Source organism: Coenobita brevimanus, chromosome 67 (genome assembly GCF_032717465.1).
Source record: "Coenobita brevimanus isolate Jiangsu-jjx chromosome 67, ASM3271746v2, whole genome shotgun sequence".
Taxonomy (NCBI): Eukaryota; Metazoa; Arthropoda; class Malacostraca; order Decapoda; family Coenobitidae; genus Coenobita; species Coenobita brevimanus.
In genome coordinates this window covers 18,716,832-18,744,729 of record NC_137020.1, presented here as the reverse complement: position 1 = coordinate 18,744,729, position 27,898 = coordinate 18,716,832, and the positions used below count along the sequence as shown (strand labels likewise).

At 41.1% G+C, this 27,898-nt stretch overlaps 1 protein-coding gene across 1 annotated transcript in view; it reads left to right on the top strand.

Moving 5' to 3' along the window:
• Positions 1–471: 471 nt before the first annotated feature.
• LOC145405517 (ammonium transporter Rh type B-like) overlaps positions 472–27,898 on the top strand; it is a 76,010-nt gene continuing 48,583 nt past the window's right edge. Inside the window, exon 1 of the mRNA XM_080276861.1 lies at positions 472–591. Within this exon, the coding sequence (XP_080132987.1) occupies position 591 (1 nt within the window). The 5' untranslated portion in view covers positions 472–590. The remainder of the gene's footprint in view (positions 592–27,898) is intronic.

Here is a 27,898-nt window from a genome sequence, read left to right as displayed (position 1 = left end):
GCCTGGATATTGCAAGATTGGTGATATGCTGTAATTTATCACGAACTTAGCCTGCGGTTCTTGGGATGTCACATAGTAGATTACTGTTTCAGGCATACCTAGTTCTAATCATCTGTTTTGCAATCCCATCTTTCATATCTTGTCAAAGGCTTTCCTTGTGTCCTTTCTAAATTAAAGTAATTGAAATGTCTGAGGTGGACAGGATAGATATATACAAATTATTGACGATGAGACAGGAAACAGTGGTCTAGTGATGTAAAACAGTTTTAGGTACTTGATGGTGGCATACTGGCTTTTGCTTATCACCGTCTACAACACAATCTCTTTGGCAGTCAGGGGACTCGAATTCACAAGAGATTGTTCGTTTGGCCAGTACTTAACTAACCAAGCCATCGATCTGCCTCTTTTTTTCTGTTTTCTTCATATTTCAACGTGGGTTCTTACCCCTTTCACCGCCTTTTCATCTCCTCAGATACCATCCCAACGCCAGCGCCCGCTACCACCCTCTGGTAAACGAGACAGAATTGGAACATGAACTGGCTCAGGAGTACAAGGACGACAACCCATGGGCACACTCCAGGACCTATCCCAGTGAGTATCCTGGTTTTATATAACCCTGTCATCATGATTGCGTCTTTTTTCACTCCAGCCAAGCTACCATCGGACAATTCTAATCACATTACGAAGGCTCCCTGCTAATATCTGTCTACCTATCTCTAGCCAGACGCCACAATCCCATAAGGAGCGGTCGTTTGTCTTTGAGTTAGACGTTTTACGGGGAGGGGTACTAACCCTTCGCCACCCATCTGTTGACACGTAGGGAGCACGTATGGGTTGGTTATATGGTTATCATCCAGCGCTGTTAATGGTTTCGTGGCATACAGGAAACCATTGGGCTTGTCACTCAATGTAAAGCCACTGAAAAGGGAAGATGAGTAATAAAAAGTGACAAGAAAGATGGAAAAAATAGGAAGAGAGGAGGGCAGACACAGAAAATAAATATTTAAGGTGAAGGAAGAAGTAGGCAGCACTGTATTGAGTGGATATTGGTCGACACCACCTACATCTCTACTACTGAAACGGGCAATTAATGCTACACCTAGTCTTCTTATGTCAAAAAAATCTTCCCTAACCTTAATACAATGTTCTGGAAGTACATGACTGGACTAAAGGGGTTAATTTTACACAACTGACACGAAGGAGAAGACGCTCACGAATGGCGAATACAGTCGGGGAGGAGAGACAACCAAAATGTGGAAAAGCAAGAATCAGTCTGGTCACTTACTGTACAATATTGACATTCATCATCGTTCACCACAAATGAAACCGCCTCAGGCACAAAGCTCGACTTATTTCCTTAATTTTTTGTTCCTTTGTATTCTCCTAATTCATTTATATATACCTAATTTTCGGTGATATTTGTAACATATACCGTAATAATGGCTCATTCAGAGCTGTGTATCAATTTTGGCAAATAAGAATTTCGTTCTGGTAATAGTCAAGCCAGTGTAATCATATCATATTCAGAACCTCTGTGGGTTTGCCTGGGATATTAACGAATTAAATCAAAATTTTGTTAATTGCAATATTTGTCTGGTTCCTACTTTTTGTCTTGTTCCTACTTCCTATCTGGTAACTTAGGTAGTCGAGTAATTCAGCAGCAGCCCTTCCAGTAGCTGAGAGTAACCGTAGGATAAATAGGATAAATACTATAACACCAGCCCTGAATAAGACTGCCCTAGGATGATCCAGTATGAACAAGTGAGAGAGAGAGAGAGAGAGAGAGAGAGAGAGAGAGAGAGAGATCTAGGAAGATATTCATTTGTTTTTCAATTTACTTATTTTATAAAATAATACAGCATCATCGCCACTGCTTTGAATATCAGTTAGAATGTACGGTACAGCAAGAAGCACACACACACACACACACACACACACACACACACACACACACACACACACACACACACACACACACACACACACACACTCTGAGGTTTGTTTAGACTACAACAAGATGGAGATTGTAAGTATATGCTTTGCACTTTAAGTATTGCAAAATGGATACATACTTCAGTAAAACAAATTTGGAAAAGAAAAGGGATAAAGGTAAAAAGCAAAATGATGATTTCTACCAAGAACTGGTTGAAGTAGAGACCCACAATAGACTGGTTGAACGTGTAAACAAACTAGAAATGGCTTTCAAAAATGAAATTGATGAAATAAAGAAGCAGATGCACTTGCAAAAGGAAGAAATAGAAAAACTAGGAAGGGAGGCCAGTAAGAAAGACACAACCATCAGTGAACTAACCGTGGAATTGAGTACACTTAGGAAGAAAATGAGTGAAATGGCAAGTACAGTAGTCAATCACGAGAGTGTTATGGAAGAGTTCAAAAATGACACAGAGACAATTAGACAAGCAAGCAGTCTTATGGACCAGAGCAGTGATATTGAGGAGAAGATAACACAAGTAAATGAAGCTGTGCAAAGTTACAAAAACGATGTAGAAACCACGTATGCTGAAATGGTGAAAGTAAAGAAAGACTTAGAAACAAGGGTGGAGGAAAAAAGCATTAAAAAGGAAGTGAAAAGAATAATCCAAAACAATCCAAAGTTAGTCAGAGATTTTAGTAGACATAAACAAATCAATAGTAATCACTGGTATAGAAGAGGATGAAGTTAAAAACAAGATCACAAGAGACAAAAAGGAGACGGCAAATGTAATGAGCTTACTGAAAGAAGTATCAGAGGAAATCTGTAGTAAAGACATAGAGGAACACAAAAGGTTAGGGAAATACGAGAAAAGCAAGACAAGACCTCTAAAGGTGACTTTCCAGAGTGTAAACACTGTGGAAGAGATACTAAAAAATGCAAAGAATCTTAAGGAAAAAGAGGAGTTAAAAACTGTATGGATAAAAAGATGCCTAACACAAGAGGAACTGGAATTACTGAAAGAGAAAAGGGAGGAAGCAAAAACAAAAAATGAGGGAAGATCAGAAGAGGAGAAGAAGAAATTTTTCTACAAAGTAATAGGATTGCAGGTACGAAAGTGGTACACAAACAGGATGGAAGAAAAAGGAGGAAGGTAGTAGAACCATGTCATGACAAGTATATAAACAAGATGATAAAGTTGATGTACTCAAATGTGGATGGAATGGTATCTAAATTACTAGAGATGAATGATTATGTCAGAGAAAATGAACCACAAATAATATGCCTAACTGAAACAAAATTAATACCAAGGATATCAAATGACATACTAAACTTAGAGGAATACAATATATGGAGAAGAGACAGATATTTAAAAAAAGGAGGAGGAATTATAATATTAACTAAGAAAAATCTAAAAGTCAAGGAAATAAAACTAGATATACCATCACAAGTAGAACTGATTGCAGTAGAGATCGACACATCTGAAGGTAAAGTAATTGTAGCCAATTTGTACATGCCACCCAGATCAAACACATGGGAAAGAGACGAATATGAAGACCTGGCAGAGAGTACAATTCAGAGTGTAAGATCAGTGCTACATAAAATGGAAGAGAAATCGGAAAGAATTATACTAACTGGGGACTTCAATACAAATACGAGTATAAATTGGAATACTCTAGATATAAATAGCCAAGAAAGCTGTTGGGACCAAAAGCTCCTGGATCTCGTACAAGAGTTTTTCTTAACGCAACATGTGAGGGAAACCACCAGAAAAAGAGGACTTGATGTACCTTCAGTGCTAGATCTAATATTTACAAGGCAAGAAAATGATATTGACAGTTTAATATATCACCCTCCACTCGGCAAAAGCAATCATGCAGTACTGAATTATAACTTCAGGATAGCATATGACATAGTAAACAGCAATGATAGTTACAAAAAGAGCCTAAACTATAAAAAGGGAAATTATCAAGACCTAAAGAAGCATTTCTTAGAAGTTGATTGGGAAAATGAGCTTAGAGGACAAGATTTAAATGCTGTATATAAAAAATTTTGTGAATTTTATGAAATAGGAGTCCAGAAGTACATCCCACAGCACAAAGAAGCAGATAAGAAAATACAGAAATGGTTCAATACAGAATGTAAAAAATCAAAAGAAAGAAGAGATTTGTTGTGGAATAGATACAGAAGACACAATAGTGAAAGGGCGTACAATAATTACAAACAGGCAAGAAACGACTATACAAGAATAAGGAGGGAAGCCCAAAAACAGTTTGAGGAGGATATAATAAATAAAAGTAGTGATCAACCAAAGCTGTTTTACAGCTATATCAGAAGCAAAACTAAAGTAAAAGATATAATACAATCCATTACGGACGAGGGAATCACTTATACACAAGAGAAAGATATTTGTGAAGCACTAAATAAGAATTTCCAATTAGTTTTTAGAGAAGAAAAAAATTTTGAGAGGGACTATGTGGAACACGCATGTCCACACATACTACCAGATATACAAATAGCAGAAAAAGTAATACAGGAGGAGTAAAGTAGATTAGACAGAGGAAAAGCAAGTGGTCCTGATGAAATTTCATGTTGGGTATTACGAGAATGTGCAAAGGAGTTATGTAAACCATTATTTTTAATTTTCAAGAAATCCTTGAGTCAAGGTAAACTACCTGATATTTGGAAAAAAGCAAATATTGTCCCCTTATTCAGGAAAGGAAATAGACAAAATCCACTCAACTACCGACCAGTATCACTGACTAGTGTTGTAAGCAAGGTATTAGAAAAACTTATAAGAAAAGCTTGGGTAAATCATTTAGAAGAACACAGTATCATAACAGAAAGACAGTTTGGTTTCAGAAAAGGAAAATCATGTGTTACTAATCTGTTGAGCTACTATGACAGAGTAACAAACACAATACAGGAAAGGGAAGGATGGGTGGACAGTATCTATTTAGATTTCAAGAAAGCTTTTGGCAGTACCACACCAAAGACTTTTATGGAAACTGTACCATCAAGGAGGAATTCGAGGCAAACTGTTTTGTGGGATGCAAGACTTTCTCATAAAAAGAGAAATGAGGACAGTACTAAGAGGAAACTACTTATCATGGAAAGAAGTGACTAGTGGAGTACCACAGGGTTCAGTGCTGGCGCAAATCATGTTTTTAGTGTATATAAATGATATAAACAGTAACACTGGAAATGAGAGCTATCTGAATATGTTTGCAGATGATGCAAAAATACAAAGGAGAATTACTAACACAGACTCTTGTAAAGAGCTACAAGAAGAATTAAATAAACGTCATGAATGGAGTAGTACATGGCAAATGGAATTCAATGTGGACAAGTGTCATGTAATCAAGTTTGGTAAAAGTGGAAAAAGACCTGATTGGGATTATAAGTTAGGAAATAAAACCCTATACACATCAGAAAGAGAGAAAGACCTAGGTGTGATTATCAATAACAGACTATCTCCGGCTGACCACGTCAGCGAGAAGGTACGGAACATGTATACACTGCTTGCAAATATGAGAATAGCATTCACATACATAAATGAAGACATGCTAAGAAGGATAATAACATCATTCATTAGACCAACCCTGGAATATGCATCAGTAGTCTGGAGTCCTCATCTCAAAAAGCACATAGACAAGATTGAAAAAGTTCAAAGGGCCGCTACAAGATGGATACCAAGCTTAAGGGACCTAAGCTACGAAGAAAGACTAAATAAACTGAATCTACCAACACTACAGGAGAGAAGGAAAAGAGGGGTGACATGATAATGCTATATAAATGCATATCAGGAAAGGAGAAAATAGACATAAATGATTACTTAACATATGGAGAAGCATCAGCAAGAGGACACTGCAAAAAACTGCATAAGAAGAGAGGTGATAAAGACGTAAGGAAATTCAGTTTCCCAAACAGAGCAATTGATCAATGGAATGCACTACCGAATGAAATAGTGTGTGCCAAAACAATTCACAAATTTAAGGATATGTACGATAAATATGGTTTAAGACACGGGACAGTACGAGCTTGACTCATTCCTGTAAAGATACAATTAGGTAAGAACAATTAGGTAAGAACACACACACCATACAAAAGAGTAATAACTTCCCACGTTACTCCTCTCCAATGTCTGCCTCTGTCTCTCTGTGTCTCTATCCCTGTGTCTCTCTGTGCCAGTATTTGTGTCTCTGTCTCTGTGCCTCTTTGTGTATCTCTCTTTCTCTCTGTGTATCTGTGTTTCCAGGCTTCAATGAATTTTTCTCCAGGTGCCTCTTTGTCTCCGTGTTTTTATGTCTTTAATTCTCTGTGCATCTTTGTGTCTCTGTGTTTCTGTGTCTCTCCATTCCTGCCTCTGTCTCTCTCAGTTTCTCTCCGTGTGTTTTTCTCTATCATTGTACCGCTATAGCTTTGTGTTTTTTTGTCTGCGTCTCTGTATCTCTCTGTCTTTGTGTGTGTGTCTCTAAGTCTTTTTGTCTCCCTTTGTCTGTGCCTGTGTGCCTATGTTTGTGTCTCTGTGTCCGTCTATGTGCCTCTCTCTCTCTCTCTCTCTCTCTCTCTCTCTCTCTCTCTCTCTCTCTCTCTCTCTCTCTCTCTCTTTCTCTGTCTTTGCGTCTCTCTATGTGTCTCCCTGTCTCTTTGTGGTTCTCGGTGTCTATGTGTGAATAGCTCTGTGTCTTTCTGTGGTCATGTGTGCTTGTGTCTTTGTGTATCTCTCTCTCTCTCTCTCTCTCTCTCTCTCTCTCTCTCTCTCTCTCTCTCTCTCTCTCTCTCCATTTCAAACGCTTCTATGCACTGTATTAGTATTAAGTCATTTTAGTATTAAGGCCAGACCACCTCGTAGGGACCGTAAGGTCTGTGTGGTCTGTGTATCTATGTAACTCTATGTAACTGTGTGTGTGTGTGTGTGTGTGTGTGTGTGTGTGTGTGTGTGTGTGTGTGTGTTTCTTTGTCTGTGTCCGTGTCCCTCTGTGATAATGCACGGGAGGTGTTACATGCAGAATAAATCGATTAGGAAGAGGTACTACGGCATTTCCAAAGCCACCTAGAATACGATGTGTGGTGTAATTCCCAGCACGTCACCACATACTGCGTCTGCCCATTCTCTTGCCCCAGACTGACCCACGGACTCGTAAATCAATCTGTTGACATTATACCTATATTTTCTCTTCCTCCTTCTCCTTCTCCTCCTCTTCCTCCTTCTCATCCCTTTCCTCCTCCTTCATATATCGGATTCCACCTCCTTCTCCTCCGCCTCTCCTTTCTCCTCCTCTTACGCCTTCTTACTGTACCGGATCTCTCCCCCATATCCTCCGCCTCTTTCCTCTCCTCCTCCTTATTCTTCTCTGTATTTTTCTTTTCCATTTCTTTCTTATTACACCGTGTTCTATCTCCTCCTCCTCCTTCATCGCAATTATTATTATTATTATTATTATTATTATTATTACTAATATTGTTGTTAATTTCTCATCTTCTTCTTCTTCTTCTTCTTTTCCTTTTCCTTTATTATTATTATTATTATTATTATCATTAATTTCTTTTCTTCTTCTTCTTCTTCTTCTTTTCCTTTATTATTATTATTATTATTATTGTTGTTGTAGTTATTATTATTATCTCTTCTTCTTTTTCTTTCTTGGTCTTCTTCTTCTTCTTCTTCTTCTTTTTCTTTCTTCTTCTTCATCTTCTTCTTCTTGTTTCTTCTCACTCCGGTTCTTCCCACTCCCCTCCCACAATCCATCTCACGGGTCCCAGCCTACCACATTACCACTATGAGGTTAGGTCCGAATTTGAGTGGCACAGGAGCCCTCGTAACACCTCTGCTTCAGTTATTTATTTTCCTATTACACTTTTCCATACTCTTCTACGGTAATGAAGTAAACTGTGTGAGAAATAAAATACAAATACTGTAACAGAGGATATTAAAGTGTAATAAAGTGTAGCTCATTAATCAAGTGTAATAAGGAAAATTTGGTACGATGCCTACTATGCCTAGTGGAATACATCCCATCAACGTTTTCTCCGGGTCGATGCCATGATGGTCGTAATGCTGTGCACTTTCTAAATCACTTCCTGCTTTGAAATCTTAGAGAATAAAACACAGTTTAAAGCCACAGGAAGTGAGTTTATTGGCTTTCATTGTACCCTGAAACTGAAAAAGTGCAATGGGTAACAGTACAGAGGAAAGAATTTTGCTGACGTATAAAAATGTTTTTGCACAGAAGTTACAAGTAGGTGGGGACTCCTGTGGTAGGTGGGGGGGGGGGGACTCACCTTTCACTCACTCAGTGCAGTACACCCTTAAGGAGACTATACATTGTATGACAAGCCAAATGGTTTCCTGTTATCCAGACAACCATTTACTATTTTAGGTGAAAACCGTTTAAGAAATGACCCGGCTTAAGGCTCCAAGTGGATGAGAAAAACAAAGGTGTACATCCATGGAAGGGCCGGGGTTTATTACTTGCATAATGCTACTCAAGGGCGGGAGAGGTTAGTCACCCTCTTTTTAAATGTCGGGGCTGGGTAGCCAAACTCTTTATCACTACGCTCCTGATGGGGTTGGAAAAAAAAAATAAAAACAAAAAGGAATGGATGATGGATGGATGACAACAGTTTCATCATGTCATTCGAAACCGTTGCCGTTCTAATAAGCACAACATTACGTGGATGTAATTCTTCCATCTGAACAATCCATGGCACTGTGAAATCAAGAGAGGAAGATAACGATACAAGTACATGCGTTGCTTACTCACTAAAAGCCAGGGGTGTGTTAGGTAATGTTACACTCGTTTCCCATGCCTCTGGGTCTGTAATCTAGTGAGTCGCATATATAAATAGGAGTGTAACTTTAACCTTCTCCAAGTCCCGTATTCGTGACCGCTCCAGCTGTAGGAAGTTAAGTGTAGCATGCCACCAGCAGCCCCCTTATGGCCGGAACAACTCTGCCATCCTAATTCAGTTAACAGTATGTCATTTTATTTAGGGGAGAAAGGAAATAGGAGGCTGAGAGTGTTAATATACATTTTTTTACGTAATTCGCCAGTCTTCCTATAAAAAATACACGTTTTTTTTTTTATTTATGGCGAGGACTTATTATAGAAGAAACCGAAAGGGTAACGTCTCTCAGGCTGTTGTGACTAACTCTCAGCTGAATAAAATCATGTGGCATCAGCGTGAAGGCAAGACAATAGTGGTGGTGGCTGCAACCCTGGGCCCATCTGGAAGTGAATCCCATGGACTACACACTGAAGCTTCCATTTTCCTGAACTCCACCATCCTCCTTTCCGGGAACAGGGAGGGAGCTGAAGGATGTTTTTATATACTTAGACGATTACACAAACCGGCTACGTCGGTCCCAAAAATGAGCAGGTATCTTTCTTCTGCATCTTGCTGCAAATCTACGTAACCTGCAGGGAGAAAACAGACATCACAGTTTGCATAGTATGTTCCTATTTTACCAGCTCTGCAAAGCAAGACAGGAAAATACCATACGCAGAGACAGACAGACAAACAGGGGACAAAGTACCATACAGAGGGAGGGAGAGAGAGAGAGAGAGAGAAGCAGAGAGAGTAACCACGTCGACCTGCATGAGGGTGAGATTGATGATTCTCTTGATAAGCTGATGACGGTGAGAGTGGCCCTGTTGAGAGGGAGAGAGAGAGGAGCAATAGTAGTAGCAGCAGGAAGAGTACTAGTAGTATTGATAGTAGTAGTAGTAGTAATAGTAGTAATAGTAGTAGTAGTAGTAGTAGTAGTAGTAGCAGTAGTTGTTGTTGTTGTTGTTGTTGTTCTTCTTCTTCTTCTTCTTCTTGTTGCATGTTAGTGGTAGCCTATCTGTCTATGAATCTATAGCCAGACATATTTCCACAAGGGGCGGTCGTGTGTCTTGGAGTTAGTTGTCTTACGGGGAGGGGCACTAACCCTCCTCCAACCTACTTGTTAAAACGTAGGGAACGCGTATAGGTTGGTTATATGGTTACCACCCAGAGTTGTAAATGGTTTCCTGGCTTACAGAAAACCATTTGGCTTGATAATGTAAAGCCATCTGAAAAGGAATGAAGAGTAATAAAAGGTGACAGGAAAGATGAGAGAAATAGGAAGAGAGGAGGGCAGACACAGAAAAAGAATGATTAAGGTGAAGGAAGAAGTAGGCAGCACTGCATCAAGCGAGTGGATGATGGTCACCACCACCTACCACCTTAAAGTAGTTGTACCTGTAGCACTGTGTGTGTGTGTGTGTGTGTGTGTGTGTGTGTGTGTGTGTGTGTGTGTGTGTGTGTGTGTGTGTGTGTGTGTGTGTGTGTGTGTGTGTGTGTGTGTGTGTGTGTGTGTGTGTGTGTGTTCTCATCTCTATACATAGACTCCCTAAGGGTTATCAGCCTCCTGTATGCACTGCCTCTTCACCTATCCCTGCATCGGCGCTAATACCCACCTTCCATACTGAATGCATGCACGGGTTGTTAGGAAGGATGTGTTGTGTCGTATCGGTGGGTCGTATGGAAGATTAGTAAAGTTGATTTTAACGATATCCACATTATTAAACTGTTCCCTGCCACTGCCCGGGATAGAACTTGTGTTTCTCCGAGCAGTGTGGGATAATGTTGAGATTATGTCTGTGTGCTGGTGCATTTGTGGTTGATAAATACATGTACAGACAAAATTATCTGTTGACTGATTGAGAGAGAGAGAGAGAGAGAGAGAGAGAGAGAGGGGCTGTATGGGAGAAATTGGTTTGGTGAAGTGCACACATGAGGGCATCTGTGTGTGTGTGTGTGTGTGTGTGTGTGTGTGTGTGTGTGTGTGTGTGTGTGTGTGTGTGTGTGTGTGTGTGTGTGTATGTGTGTTACCTGAAGGTACTGACACGTATGTATTTTTCAGCGTTATTTGTTGCACGATAGAACGAGCAAACAAACTGACTGAGAAGCAAAGGATGGTTAATGATTTTAGCATGAGAATTCTAATTTTGAGTGTGTGTGTGTGTGTGTGTGTGTGTGTGTGTGTGTGTGTGTGTGTGTGTGTGTGTGTGTGTGTGTGTGAGGGAGGGAGAGAAAATCTGAAGATATCTAGAGAACGAGTCTGTTTCAGTATCTTATTGGATAATTGAGCAGAGAGAGAGAGAGAGAGAGAGAGAGAGTAGATTATTATAGTATAGCTGGGCAGGTTAATCTAACTTTCAAAACTCAACAGTTTTGCGTCATTTCATGGATATTCATTTTAATCAGCATTTTCAGTGGAATATCATCATCATCATCATCGTATCATAAAATGCAATTGCACTACACTGCCGTCCGAGAAGTCAGATTTATCTCAGGCTGATACAGGGAACCAACCCACCGCAGGACATAAAACCACCCCCACTAATACCATTACACCAGCACTGACTATGACAACCCCAGCGTGTATTGAGTATGGACAGTAAGTATTAACTTCTAGTTGTTCAGAAGTGAAGCTTTGTGGCACCATCTTTTGAGCGTAGAAAGACTGTTGGGCCTCGGGAAAGGATTGGTTTGTCAATGTCCAGAGTGAGATACGTAACACACACACACACACACACACACACACACACATGGAATGGAGAGAGGTTTTTTTCTAACTCTTGGCATGATGCAGTACTCCTACAAGTCAGCTAGCCTATTTTCACAGGTCACCATCTCCGTGCTAATACTCACCGTTCATACTGAATGCATGGCAGGGTTGTCTCATTCAGGACTGGTTTGATAGTGTGAGCAGGTCTTTTTATGTTTTAGAGACTTTCAGATACTCAAACTGTTCTCTCCTGTAGCCCGGGATCGAAGTCGCTTCCTTCCCAACAGTAGACCTTTTCTCTGACCATTGGACTCCATAGTCCTATGCCATTTCAAGGAGAGAGGTTTTAGTTCTCCCCCCCCCCCCAGTTTTACTTTGATGACGTCTTAATGTACTTTTATCTTGCTGCTACAAAACAGTGTTATTCGGTTTTGAAAAGCCCTCCGGTTGTGAAGAGGCTTAGGAAGAAAATATCTAACCCTTCCAGTTTTAAAATCTGTCGTGAGTAAGTAGAATCTTCTGTAATGAGCAAAAGTTAAAATAGCATAATCGTACTGAAGAGGTTAGTTCTTTCACCAAGGGCAGTAACAAAAGCCTGTCACCGTAATAGTCAACCCCCCAGAGGAAGTGAATGTCCCGGGGGTGTAAAGCACCCCTGGAAGGCCAACCCCTCCAGGGAAACCATCTTACCATCAAGGAGGGACAGCCTTCCAGGAGTTACAGCCTAGGAGTGCTACTACCCAAGTTGGATAGATTAATTTCAGCTGAATATTTGGACGTTGAAAGTTAATATACCTTGTCCTGCGGGTATCCACCCACAAGACGATCCACCTACTCAGCGCAGTGTTTCTCAGCAGCAGCAGGATGACTCAGGAAGTTTCCACGCAGACAGAAAGGCACACTAACTTGACATTTAAGATCAGAATTTTTCTCTGTTGTTATTATTGTTTCCAGATGATTTTTGTTCAGCTTAGGAAGGACAGTCATCGTAGTGAAGGGGTTAATGGAGACTTTCTAGTCCTTTCGCTATGGCATGTTCTTAGTATTGTAAATATTATAAAGTGGTGTTAACAAAAGTACATTACAAAAGACATCAGTACACTGAAGTGGTTATCATTGAGACTTTCCAACCCTTTCATTATACTGTACAAGCTTTTTCCTGGCCTGACTGAAATCCTCTGATGAAATTATATGATCATGATACGGCGCCTGTATACGTTTTGTGACGATACACAAAATCATACATATATAAATGAGATAATCATGGCTTGGCATTGTTGTGTGGCCTGCTATAGGAGACAAGAGAACGTCATAAAGTGGCTCACAGTTGATCTGCCGTTGCACTTAGCATTCGGTGATGTAATATTCTTAATTCCAGATAGGTCTGACCCACACGAAGTCACTACCTGTAACTGAAATGCTTTATTAAAATTAGGCTTATAACATTTTAGTTCTACAGCCTGAGCATTCCCCAGCATCCCTGCAACTAGTTTTGCCTGGGTATTATTAGGCTGAACTTTTTGTCATTGTGACCTATGATTTACACTAGTTAAACGTTCTTTAAACTTATAAACTTTATGGTTCTCCTACACACACACACACACACACACACACACACACACACACACACATTATATAAATATATAGACACAGTAACAGATATAGTCATAGATATACAGATATAAATAGGTAGATAGACATAGTCATAGATATACAGATATAGTTAGATAGATAGATAGATAAAAGAATGTTTGTCTGTGTGTCCTTCCGTTCTCTATGGATATCGAGGGGATACATACAGAACTCTCTAAGCAACTCTAACAGGTGTAACTTTTTAGTTCAAATGTACAGTATACATTACAGTTGTTAAAGTGGCGCCCCTGATGGCCAAGATTATCTAATTAGAAATAATTAAGACAAAATGGTGGAAACATGGGAGTCATGTACCGCAGAAATTTTTTAATTCTACACCATATCATTATTAGCTAAAACAGGTCGGATGGATGGACGGATTGGTAGGGTGGGCAGGGCGGGTGGGGTAGGTTGAGTGAATGGGTGAATGTGGAGGGGCAGGGTGAGTGGGTGTGGTGGGGCAGGGTGGGTGGGGTGCGTGGATAGAGTTGAGTGTATGTGCAGTGTGCGTGGGTGAGTGAGTGGACAAGATGAGTGAATGAGTATGAGTGAGTAGGTGGACAGGGTGGGTGGGAAGGTGGGTGGGTGGTTGAATAGGGGAGGTAGGTGAGTGGGTGAGCAAGGTAGGTGGAAAAGGCTGATGAGTGGGTGGGTAGTGGGAAAATAAGTCCATGGTAGGAATAGGTCCATGGGGAATAAATTCCTGAAGAAATGGACCCAAGGAGAACCACAGGTTCAGTGTGTAAAATGTGACCCAGGCGTTCCAGCACAGGGGAAGTGGCCATCCGAGGTCCCAGGCAATGCTGGCATGCACGATCATAGGGTTTTACCTGGCCAACACCGGGTACCCCAGCTATTAAACAGATTGCTAGACAGATATATAAATACATCGATTATACTGACAGAGAGATATAAAATTTATGTGTGTAGTTTATTTGATGTGTTTGAATTTTTCATGTATTCAGTTACTGTGCTGTGCATACATGTGTGTGTGTGTGTGTGTGTGTGTGTGTGTGTGTGTGTGTGTGTGTGTGTGTGTGTTCGCGCGCATGCACCTCAAGGTTATGTGCACATGCCTGGTTGTGCATGTCGGCTTACTGTATGTATATGTAAGAGAAGAGATTATGACTTGTATACCTATGATGTGTGTCGGTGGGTGTTTTTAGCTGTGAATACTGAGGTCTGAGATTGCGTGTGTGTGTGTGTGTGTGTGTGTGTGTGTGTGCGTGTGTGTGTGTGTGAAAGAGAGAGAGAGAGAGAGAGAGAGAGAGATTTGAATGAATGGCTGTTTCGTTTCATGATCGTATTAACATTCTTCTACATTTTAATCTTATAAGAGAGAGAGAGAGAGAGAGAGAGAGAAAGAGAGAGAGAGAGAGAGAAAGAGAGAGAGAGAGAGAGAGATCTACGGTAAATGTGAAGGATTTCCAATGGTAAAGGATGCCATACTTTTTCTTACCTACACTTTTCTATCTACTTCTGCTTACCTTCTCGCAAGTTACTCTGAATCTCTTCAGTATGATGACACCATTTATATTCTGGTCCTGCCACCGGCCAGCAGTTTTATTTCACTTCAGGGACAGTCATTATGAAAGCGCTTGATGTACTCTCCGATAGGCTAGTCCCACCCACTACCATGACGTTTTGTGCTGCACCCACAGGGACGGCCAAATAGTGTTTGTCCCTAACTGTGCCACTCCCTCCCTCCCACCCTCACTCACTCACTGAGATATATACTGTATTTTCTTGAAAAACAGAGTACAGACCTCATGGGAGGAGTGTTAGGAAAACGAAATTTTGCCTATTGGTTGTCATTTACCCCAGTCACCTACTAGGCAGTCTGGAACCCCCGATGAGCAACCCACACGGGGGGAGGGGAATCCTTAGGGGGACAGTAACACCGTAATTATTATTTTTCTTTTTAACCTAAGAATGCGATATTTTGCAAAATAGTAGATCTCTGCTGGAACCACGTTTTAAGAAAGGAAGATTCCCAAAGGCCATAACCCCTCCCCCCAACACACACACACACTGATTGAAATAAATGGCTACTTTAAGTTTACACCCCATAGTATATATATATATATATATATATATATATATATATATATATATATATATAGACAGAGAGAAAGTGGGGAGGGGAAGCAGTGCATAACATTCTTTGTTTATACTCTTTTCATAACGCATACAGCTACCAGACACCTCACAAGTAAAGCGATTGGATGTTATAGAAAATACGAAAAAACAAACAAATGTCTAAAAACAGTAAATTGCTACTGAAACTTAATAGTGGTGAAAGCTAGTTCATGATCCATGATAAACACGGTAACTGAATATAAAATGTTGGGCCAAGAAAAGACTTGTGAGTGGAAGTGCAGGTGAGGCAGGGAGGTGTGGGTAGTGGCAGAGGGATAAAGGGTGCATACACATGACTGAAACACGAATTTTCCTCAGCTCAGGAAGATTGTTGTACTTGTTTCACTTTGACTTTGCCCACAATTGTATTCCCTCCATCTTGAATTCTGAGTTTACAAAAGAAGATCACTACAACATAACTGAGATACGTGAAGCAAGATACGAATGGACGAAAATCTGGCCCAAATTCTTTTTTTTTTAATAGATAATGAATGGAGGAAGGAAAAACAAAGGGTAAAAAAAATAAGTCCATGTGCCTAAAGGCATCCTCCATTCATAAAATACCCATAACAACTGGATTTGAACTGAAGTGGATCAAATGTTTGTGGGAAACAACTCCCAGGATGTGAATTCCAGAGAGTAGTAGTTCTGGGGATAAATGAATTTTGATGAGCAGAGGTTCTGCATTGCGGGGAAGAGAGTGTGAATTCATGGGCGCTCCCAGCTGCCCGAGTATTTCGGGAGAAAATGTGAAGGGGAGGAACAATTGAAGCCAGTTCGTCTGAACACTTACGGTAAAAATATCTATAAAATAATGCTAAAGAAGCAACAACTCTACGTACTGATAATGAAGGAAGGTTTTGCGTGATGGCAAGATTATTGATTAATCTAATGGCTTTATTTTGAATTTTGTCCAACTGCCTCAGTGCAACCGCTCCACATCCACTCCACAGTGGTGAACAGTATTCGATCTGAGAACGCACATGACTTTTGTATATTGTGGCCATCTGCTCGTCAGTGAAGAATTCACGAACTCTGTACATAAGTCCCAGTTCTTTGGCAGACATCATCCACTCACTTGATGTAGTGCTGCCTACTTCTTCCTTAGCCTTTATCATTCTTTTTCTGTGCCTGCCCTCCTCTCTTCCTATTTCTCCTATCTTTCCTGTCACTTCTTAATGCTTTTCTTTCCGTTACAGGTGGCTTTACATTGAGTGACAAGCCAAATGGTTTCCTGTAAGCCAAGAAACCATTTACAACGCTGGGTGGTAACCATACAACCAAACAATACGTGCTCCCTACGTGTCAAGTGGGTTGGTGGAGGGTTAGTGCCCCTCCCTGTAAAACAAATAACTCAGAGATAAATGGCCACCCCGTACGGGATTATGGCGTCTAGCAATAGAAAATAAATAGATTTTTAGCAAGGAATTTAACATAAGCTGTCCAGCTTAGGTTGAGGTTTAGAGTAACACCTAGGATATCAGTTGTAGTGGATATGGGAATACTGACATCATTTAAAATTAAGTGAGAGTCTGAGGGATTCTTTCTGTTGGAGTAATTAATGTATTTAGTTTTCTGAGCATTAAATGAGATCAGATTTTTTTGTCCCTATTGATTAATTTTACAAAGGTCCTGGTTCAGAGAAATAACTGTGTTTATTTGGGAATTTATAATATCAAATTGTGTAAAGGAGGTACTATATATATATAGATATATATATATATATATATATATATATATATATATATATATTTGTGTGTGTGTGTGTGTGTGTGTGTGTGTAATTCACCGGGTCGGTCAGGATCACTTGATGTTCTTGATCGTCAGCTTTTACCCTCCCGGAAGGGAGCTGAGAGCTCATATAGTCCGATCTAAGGGAAAGGCTGTGACCTTCACACACGCACACACCCATCCCCTTGCTCAAGGGAGACAATAACCACCCACTTCGTCAGTGAAACTTTTCGCAACCTGAGCGAGGCGCGAACTCCCGTCCACCAGTTGGCAAGCGGGAACATTACCACTGCACCAGCGAGCGATGTGTGTGTGTGTGTGTGTGTGTGTGTGTGTGTGTGTGTGTGTGTGTGTGTGTGTGTGTGATCTCTTCCTAACCACTGTACTTTTGCATATCCCACGTCAATATTCTCGTCTATGACGGTTAAACAAAGTATGTAAGTATTAAAAATATATGCATATCAACAAATGAATGTCAAGGTGAAATGGTGAAATAAGCCAGTCTAATCATGAGTAAGGGATTTTAGAGAACCTCTTTTGCCTAAGAGCATAATTATGGTTCCGTGTGTTGGGAAAGAAGCGTGAGGCCCTTGAGAGATGGAGGCACTTTTCCACCAGTTACTTAATCTCTTCCATCAGAGGGATCTCTCTTGAGGCATAAAATGAAGGCTTTGTGGTGGCAGGGTTAATGGGGTGGATGGAGGCCTGGGTGAGGGCAAGTATTAGCACCAAACTTGGCACTGACCTTAACAGGGACACGGGCAGTGGACGATGGAATGAGATATGTGGAATGAACGTACTGAGTGAAGATTAAGGCGGAAAAGGCGCTTAAGATGAGTGGTATGTGTGTGTGTGTGTGTGTGTGTGTGTGTGTGTGTGTGTGTGTGTGTGTGTGTGTGTGTGTGTGTGTGTGTGTGTGTGTGGAGGAAGAGGTATTAATGGAGTATATACTCGTATGCACTGTAGCAACACCGGCTTGCCCACACTTGACGTACGTCTTGTACGTGGGCAGCTTTATCACACATGTTCATGCCGTGCTTTACAGATCCTGAAGGACAACCAATTCGTTGGCCGAGGAAAACCACCACTTTCCCTCACTATAAATCTGACTCTCCCACACACGGGTTTAGATGCTGAAGGCTTTTGGAGTGCAGGATGAAGAGTGTATGTGGAAATATGTGCTGCAATGATTGTGAGCAGGAGAATCTTTATACGTCACTGAGTAAACCTCGACAAGGTGCAAACATATGACAACACATGCCAGGACATCCTACTGCACCTCTTAATTTTCCTCCCTGGGGTGAGACTGAACTCGGGTCAGGAGGGCTGGCAGACACACGGTACCGACTTGACCAACGGAGGTTCCTTAGGGAGCTGGAAGTTATGTAGATTATCAGCAGCGCAAGGGAGTGTGCATGAGGACTGGAAGGCAGGCATTACACAGAGTGATCAGTACAATGCGAGCTGGAGGTATCATGTACGTTGTCGGGATGGCTCAATTTGCTGATGGGATGTCACGTACATAGTGGCTGCCTCATGAATTTAAGTCAGCCATGAAATCAATGGGGAAAAAAGGCTACGAAGCATGAGTAGGGATATGGGAAGTAAAAATTAAACAGGGAATACTATGGTAATGCTAAGCTAGTCGACACTGCAGCACACGTAAACTGACCAGGGAAGAGCAAGAGGATGTAGCCTAATATATGGACCATTATATATTATTCCTGTGTAGAAGAAAAGGAAAGAATTAGGGAGTCGTGGGAATATATGCCTGTTGCGTGTACTAGGGCAGGCCCGTGGAAGAATTATGACAGAAACAGTAAAAACAGTAAAGATTTAATACGAGAGAAACATATTTACTGAGGTACAGGCCGGGACCTCTCAGCAGGGCCGTATTCCACAGTAAAAGGCATAGGCTTTATACCATTTTTTGCTAAAACGATTTATTTTACAATATATTACACTTTGACATTTTCTTGTATGCTGTTTATATTGCTTTCATATGGACATAGTTTGCAGCAGTATAAGATGATACTGAGGTGCGATATTCATGACAAAGCGCCGAGGAAGAGTTATTACGAAATCTCCAGAGCCACCGAATCCAACCTACAAACCGTCCATAACGCGAGGAGATCAGCACCACGGCGTTAAAATGGGTTTGGATTGATTTACTTCACGGTTACATCAATTCATGGGTAAGTAGGTCCAGTGAGATGGGTCTGGGTGACTTATTTTTTTCGTTTTGGAAATCTGTGTACGTACAATTAAATCCGTGTCGTAATATCCAGTGACATAAAGACTAAAAAACACTATGTAGGGGAACAGAAAACGTATGGTGAAACTGAAAAGAGGATATAAAAAAAAATGGAAAAAAAAAAAAAAAATCAAAAGGAACAGCTGGGGCGAGGAAATAAGAGGAGAGAAACAGGAACCTTATAACAAGAGAGAGAGAGAGAGAGAGAGAGACGCAAGTGAGGCGACGAGAAGTTGCATGTCATGAGTCCCCTTCCACGTGAAAGCCGTTCTTCATATAGGGGTGAATCAGATCCTTGTACTTAACCAGCAATTTACTGCATAGCAAGCACTGAGTCCTTTCAACATACTAAATCTTTTCGTACCTGCTTTTGATATAGAATTAATGTGATTTTTCGAAGACAAATTACGAGGGGAGACACTGAGCAAATTGCTTAAAGGGCGAAGATCTTGGGAGAAGATCTTCGCCAGGTTAACGTCCAGGGAGCTTTATCGCTCTTCCTTATTGATTTATCTTACCTATTACGTGGCAGTGATTCTATTTATATTTGTATCTTTGTAGTATAGAAATGATTTGCATGCGTAACCAACAAAAGTCTTTCAGCACTCTCAGGCTCTTGCAGTCGCCAAACTGAGCGACATCTGGCTGTGAGAGGCTAACGCTAATTGGTACCTTGGTGCGGCAAACTGACTCCTTTGGTATATGTGCCTTCACGTGATCATGGGATATCACTTGTACCAGAGCTCATACACACACGTAAAGAGAAGATGCTATTAACTTAAAGCCTTCTAAGCCGATGAAAATATGTTCCTTGTCACTCATGCTTCCAGCACATCATTCCTACAGATTTTCAACCCTTTCTTATGATTAACAAGTCTCCATTGATGTGAATCATCATAATTTTTGCGTTTGAACGTATTTTTCTTTTCACCTTAATATTCACTTTAGTTTGCTTGTTAAAATATTTAGTAGCTGTATAAATAGATGATAAACTGTGAATACAACTGAAGCTCAAGAAAGTTTGTGGATGCAGCCCCTGTTCACTTCATGTAAGTGTTAATTGGGCGCATGCAGTATTGCGGAAATGTACTGAAGTCACCGAGAAGGGGAAGGTTGGAGGGAAAGAAGAGTTAGGGAGGAGGGAAAGGGATAGGAGAGAGGGGAAGTGAGAAGTAGAGTAGGGGAGAGAAGCAGGGGGAGTGGTGTGAGGGAAGAGTTAATTGGAAAATTGGAGAGAAAGAGTTAGAGGGATCCAAGCGGCACTGAATGGTCTTGAATTAATCCGACTGAGCTGGACTGAATGTGAGAGGTGAATGACACTGATTATCTTCAAGGAATCTTCAAGGAATCTAATTGGACCTCGATGCCCTTCAAGTGACCTTGGTGGAGCAAAACTGACCTTAATGTCACTGAACGGCCAGCAATTACCTAACTGAGATTGAATGCATGTGAAGGACCCGAATGAACCTAACTGAACCTGAATTTCTTAATTTGAAATGATTCACCTAGACTGAAGTAGATGTGAGGGACCTGACTGGACTTGAACTGACACTGATAGACCACAATGAACCACGCTTGTACTAAGTGGTCCTAATTGGTCCTGAATGGTCCTGGATGAACCTGGACTGAGCTGCACTGAATATGAAGGTTCTTAACGAAGATAAATGCCTGAATGAACCCAACCTTACCAAAATGTCCCTAAAACTGCATTAATGAACCAAAATTGCCCAGACTTGACTTGACGTGTGTTACATTTATTTTACATTTACTCGTATTTTTGCTACCCCTGATGATTTTATTCAGGTTAGGAGAGATTTTTCGAAGTTTGAGAACAGCCTCCTTTAATCTCTTCACTACCAGGTGGGTCTCCTAAGTTAAATAAATCGTCTGTAACCAGTAAACTAAGAATAATACGTCATGGTAGTGAAAGGGTTAGCCGCAGTGACGGACTCTGAATACGACTAGTATGACTTAAGACAACGTACAGGATGAGTGAAAGTCCGGACACGCAGAAGAAAAATGCACAACACAGGGCATTTTAGTAATCAAACACAGTACTAGCTGCTTCTAACCCCACTAGTTTGCAAATTCTATCCTCAGCTGACTAAAATCGTCTGGAGATAGAAACAAAAAATGTCAGTGTAGAAGGTAGGTAAAACAAAAGGAAACATTACATTTTCCTCAGTGTTTCCAGCCCTTTGACTCGCCTTGTATGTAACTGTACCTGAAGCAGCCTGAACTAATTGCCGTACTAAATTGTTCCAGAGTAGTTCAGGTAGGTTAATCACAGGTCATTTGGGTGCTGGCATGCTGATAGTAATGACGGCAGGAAGCTGGCACAGGATCGACGAACGTGGTTTTGTTCCTTAGCTTTCCTTTCATTACCTTCACCAAGGAGGTTTTGTTTTCACCCCTGTCCGTTTATTTGTTGGTTGGTTGGTTGGTTTGTGAGCAAGATTACACAAAAACTACTGGACGGATTTCCACGAAACTTGGTAGGAGAATGGGCCTTGGCCCAGAATAGACTCCATTAAATTTTTGTGCGAATCCGGATGAAGGTGCTGATCCAGGAATCTTTAATCACTTTCTTTAACACTGCGAGATATGGTATTTTTTGACAATTCCGCATATTTTTCAGTAAATATTGCATGGATCTTGATGAAAAAAGTCAGGCATATTTAGGATATTGGTATCTACGAATGTGTACAGTTTGGCGTGGATTCATATAAAATTCCAGATCTAGCGGATTTAAATATGCTTTTATAGGGGGATGGTCTTTTTCCAGCTGCTGTACAGTAACAAGTAGGACTTGTTGAATTAAAAGGAACTGCATGTTGGGCATTGACGGAGGTATGCGCTCTACTGAGTGCCATTCTAGTCGGTTTTGAAATAAGTTATAAAATTCTCTCTCTCTCTCTCTCTCTCTCTCTCTCTCTCTCTCTCTCTCTCTCTCTCTCTCTCTCTCTCTCTCTCTCTCTCTCTCTCTCTCTCTCTCTCACACACACACACACACACACACACCAGAGGTGGAGTGAAGAAGAGCAAAGGTGGGAAGCGGAGGGGAGAGGAAGACTGGGGGTGGGGGAGAACGTAACCTTGCAACCTGGCCTAAAGCTGTTGTTGTCCTCAGCGTCCAAATTAAATTACGAACCTTCCTGGGCTGGAGGTGTGTATAATACTGCTTGTCACTCATGCACCTGCCAAACACTTCACAACCAGACCGTCATGAACATTATAAGAATAAAAAATTGAACAAATAAAGCGACTCCTAATAATAAATCAGTGACATGCAGGTTTGCTTATTGCAGAAACTGTTTATTCTCTTCTCAGCAATGACGTCTTTCTTTTTTAAGGAAAAGGTTTTACTACACCAGCACGAGAGACATTCCTGTGCGTGTAATGTTTTGCTCTTTGCGTGTACTTTTGTGAATCTGTATGAACAGAATAACTGAAACATTCATGAACCGACTTTAACAGAATCTGATGAAATGGTTGAGGGTCGGCCAGGGAGTTGACCTATTGTTCCTAGCACAACAGGTCAAAGATTAAGTTTATATTGCAAGGTCATGTTTAAAAGCTCCTATCCTATTTAGATAAAATATTTGGTGAAAGACTTGAAGGTAAAACAGGAGCGATCTTAAATAGTTTTTATCCAGTTTCGAATCAGTCTTTGTAGAAAGGTTCAGGATAAGGCAAGGATTAAGGGATTCGATTTTGAGAAGTTAGTCAAAGACCAAGGTCACATGGAAGGGACAGGTTAAGTAGGTTTCATCTGATTTAAGATAAGCTTGATATAGGAGTAAAGGTCCGGCTACGCTTGCCAAAAACTTTACCCAAAAACACTGTTAGAAATATGCATGAAACGAGTTGTACATACGTTAGCAGTATGCCACATACATGAAACATGTTGCTGTTAGCAGTATGCCACACACACGATTACAGCAATGTCATCAGCATGCTTGAGACAGATGTGAAGAGAACGCGCAGTCCATAAAAGTCTGACAGTACCCATCACAGTGTAGGCAAGTGAAAATGTGGTCCTTGCTGCAGTTGCTGCTGAGATACTGTGTGGACGAGGAAACTGTCGTATGTAAAATGTGGTTTGTTGGTGTTTAACATAAATCTCAGGCTCGAGAATAAAAATCATTTACTGATATATGCGTTGTCTCGTCCATCACAAGATTTGCACTTTATTTTCCTTGTCTCCCTCCTTACCTAACAAATTAATGTTATGATGTATCTCTCAACCACTGTTTTATTAAGTCGTAATGGATCTCATATCTTTTAGACGTTTGTCTTATTTACTTTGTTGAATAGTACTCATCATTAACATCCCAAAGAACCCTCGTATGTACACGTGTGGTGTAGGTCAATCAACATTAAGGTTTGGTCTCTGGACCACTCCCTTTTCAGGGATACAGTTCACCATTTTCCCGTGAGCTTTTTACTTGCTGAGTTCATGTCCACCGTACTAAGCCTTGTCGTTACCTGTGCAACAAACATGACTCACACATTGAAGTACAAGTTCGAGGCGCCACTGTGTTCGTGACAATGTCTGAAACTTGCCACGAACAGGCAAGTGTGGCCAGACATCAGGCAAGAATGAACAGATCTTATTTTAGAACACTCAGTCAACGGGCAAGGTTACAGGGTAAGGTCAAATTACCACCAGTGTGTGTCTGTGTGTGAACAAAATGACTAAAATTATTTCGACATGATTGTATCAGATTTAGTGAAAGAGTTGAGGAACAAAAAATGGGCTGACCTACAGTTTTTAGTACATGCCAAAGGCCAACGTCACATGGCAAGATCAGCATAACAGTTTGTATCTAATTAAGACTAAGCTCTAAGAAACGGTCCATTTTTTTTTTTTTTTAATGCGAGGAAGAAGGAACCAAAGGCTGAGCCCGCAAAACGTTCCTTAAAAAAAAAAAAAATACAAAAGAGGGCCAAATTCAAGACCCATTCATTTCAAGATGCTTGGACACACTGCGTTTGAAACACTGGAGATCATAGGAAGTAGGAAATACAGACAGAGGGAGACAGTTCCAGAGTTGACCTGCTGCATAAATGAAGGACTGTGAGAACCGGTTAACTCTTGCATTAGAGAGTTGGGCAGAAAAGGGATGAGAGTTTGTTGCTAAACTGGTGCTACGCACCCGTCGTAGAGGTGGAGGGATGCAAGCAGACAGTTCAGAGGAGCAGTGACCATTGAAGTAGCGATAGAAAAGGATAAAAAAGCAACAGTGCAGTGAAGAGACAGAGGCTGAAGGGAGCCAGTAAGAGGAGGAGAGTTGATGAGATGAATAGCCTTTGACTCCACCCTGATGAGAAGAGCTATATGTGGGGAGCCTCCCCACACATAAGAGTTGTACTCTACACAGGGGCGAATAAAAGCCGTGTATAAAGTCAGCAACTGTGCAGGGGTAAAGAAGGCATGGAGTCAGCTTAGAACACCTAATCTCTCAGAAGCAGATTTTACAAGAGATGCAATATAATCTTTCCAAGATAAGTCCCGTGTGAATGAAACCCCAAGCATGTTCAAGGATGTGCAGGATTGAGCTGGATATTATTAAACATTAGTGGGTATACCTGTGGAAGATGTTGACGGGTTGATGGGTGTAAAAACTGAGTCTTTGATGCATTAAAAACAACAAGATTATCTTTTATGAGCCAACTCAGACATTCGGTTTGCCATAGCCTCATCCCTTGTTTGCTGAAGTAACTACTGAGATGGACGTTGCGGAAACCGAATGGAAAGGTGAAGAGTGGAATCATCAGTGTACAAAAGGATAGGATTCGATGTACAGCTTAGAAGATCATTGATGAATAAAAGGAAGAGAGTTGGTGATAGGACAGAGCCCTGAGGATCACCACTGTTGATAGATCTAGGGGAAGAACTATGGCCGTCTACAACAGCAGCTATAGAACCACCAGAAAGTAAGCTATAGATGAAGGCACAGATAGAAGGATAGAAACCGCAAGGGGGCATTTTGGAAATTAAAGATTTATGCCAGACTCGATCGAAAGCCTTTGAGATGTCAAGTGCAATGGCAAAGCTTTCGCCAAAGTCCCAAAATGAGGATGACCAGGAGTCTGAAAGGTAGGTGAGAAGATCACCAGTGGAGCTTCCCTGAAGGAACCCATACTGACGATCAGAAAGAAGGTTGTGATAGGAAAGATGCTTTAAAATTTTTCTGTTAAGAATAGACTAGAAAACTTTCGAGACACAGGATGTTACAACAATTGGACAATAGTTAGAGGGTTGGGAATGGTCACCTTTCTTTGAGACTGGCTGAAAGAGAGCAAACTTTCAGCAGGAAGGAAAGGCACAAGTTGAAATCAAAGACGAAAGAGTTTATCTGGGCAGGGTGTAAGTACAGAAGCACAGTTCTTGAGGACAACAGGAGCGACTCCATCAGGCCCATATGCGTTGTTAGTATTAAGGCCAGTGATGGCAGACAATACATCAAATGAAGAAATTTTAATGTCAGCCATGAGGAAGTCAGAGGGGGGAAACGATGGAGGAACAGCACCGGAATCATCTAAGGTGAAACTGGAGGAGAAAGTCTGAGCGAAGAGATCTGCTTCATCAATAGAAGAAATAGCTACAGAGCCATCAGAGTAGAAAAGAGGAGGGAAGAATGATGAGGTAAAGTTGCTAGAAAGGTTTTTGGCAAGGTGCCAGAAGGAGCAAGAAGAATTCAAGTTGGAAGGTTGAGAGCATTTAGTATGGGTGAAATTATTTTTAGCAGAGGAAAGAACAGACTTAGCACGATTCCGCCCAGAAACATTAAAAAGATGTGATTCAGGGGTGGGTTGGCTCTGATACCTTTCTTTAGGCCCTCTTCTTGTTGCGGACAGCATTAGAACGAGCGTCATTAAACCAAGGCTATCTTGTTTTAGGCAAAGGATATGAGAAAGGAATGTACGCTTCTGTGCCTGAGAACCTCCATAATGTGAAAGGCACACTCAGATAGCTCCCGACCATGGAAGCAATAATCATTCCAAGGAAAATCAAAGAAGTACTGCCTGAGGGCCTCCCAATCTGCAGCTCCAAAGTGCTGCAGTCGACGTTTCTTTGGTGTGTCCACAGGCCCTACCGGAGCAAAAGGACAGGTTAAGGTGATAAGGTTATGATCAGAGGAGCCCAACAGAGGGAAAAGATTAACAGTTTAAGCAGAAGGATTAGTTGTAAGGAAGAAGTCAAGTATGTTGGAGCTCTCTCAAAGGTGGTCAGGGATACGGGTAGGGTGCTGTACAAGCTGCCCTAGGTCATTAAAGATAAAAAAGATGTAGGCTTGTTCACCAGGTGGATCAGTGAAAGAAGAGGAGAGCCAAAGGTGGTGGTGAACATTGAAATCTCCTAGAATGGAGATTTCAGAGAAAGGAGAAATGGATAGAATGTGTTCCATCGTAGAAGTAAGATAGTCGAAGAATTTTTTGATAGTCATAGAATTAGGAGATAAGTAAACAGCACAGATATATTTAGTCAGAGAATGACAGGAGAGCCGAATCCAGAGAGTAGAGAATTCAGAAGAGTCAAGTTCAGGAACATGAGAGCAAGATAGGTCGTTGCTTACAAATACACAATATCCACCTTTGGCTTTGAAATGAGTACAGAGAAAGTAGGAGGATACAGAAAAGGGTTTGCTATCAGTTGCCTCAGACAGCTGAGTCTCGGTAAGAAAGAGAAGGTGAAGTTTAGAGGAGGAGAGGTGGTGTTCGACAGACAGAAAGTTAGAGAGAAGGCCGCGAATGTTGCAGAAATAAAGAAGTGAGTTAGACAGTGGATCCAGGCAGCTCAAAGAGTCGTCACCGGAGAGGGGCGAATGGTGGGGGCATTTATGGTCCCCCCCCCCCGGGAACTCCGAGGCATGGTATGGGTGGGCCATTTTCCTTTATTTTTATTTTTTTTTTTGAAATGGAAGTGTAGTGTGTACTGTGCCTGTAGATTGGTGTTGACAGTTAGAGAAACTTGTACTGGAGAGCATGCTGGCTTACTCTCTGTGTTACTGAAACACTGAGAAAGTTCAGCAAAGGGGGATGGTCAGGAACTAGTCCCGAGGGCTGATGAAGCGGGAGCTCCAGCTCTCCCTGTCATCAGTTTTCCATCCACTTTGGGTATACTGCCCTGCTCGACTGGTGCTACAGTCTACTCCTGATGGTAACGCAAGGATGTTAATGTTCGATTCTGATAAATCTGTCAAAAGTCAAGGTCACAAGGCAAGGTCAACTCAGTTCTGATCCAATTTGAATCACACCAATTGGAAGGTCGAGGGTCAAGCAATAATGAAGAAATTTGATTTGGAGTACACTCGCCAAAGGTCATTGGAAAAAGTCCATGTCGCACGTGTTGCATTCTTTAAGTTTTGTGTGTGTGTGTGTGTGTGTGTGTGTGTGTGTGTGTGTGTGTGTGTGTGTGTGTGTGCGTGTCAGTATCGTCGTGTTCGTATTTTCGTTTTTCTTACCAACATTCCTTGCCACGCACTCATTTTTTTTTTTTTCCCGGGCAGACTGGCCTAAAACTTACTGTGCATATACTGTACCTGGGTCTGGTATCTCCAACTTTCTCATATTTTAAATTTAGTCCTTTAAAATTATTTTATCTTACAAAAAGTATAAAATATTGATGCGGAATCAACAGACACCAAAACAACCATCTCGGTAA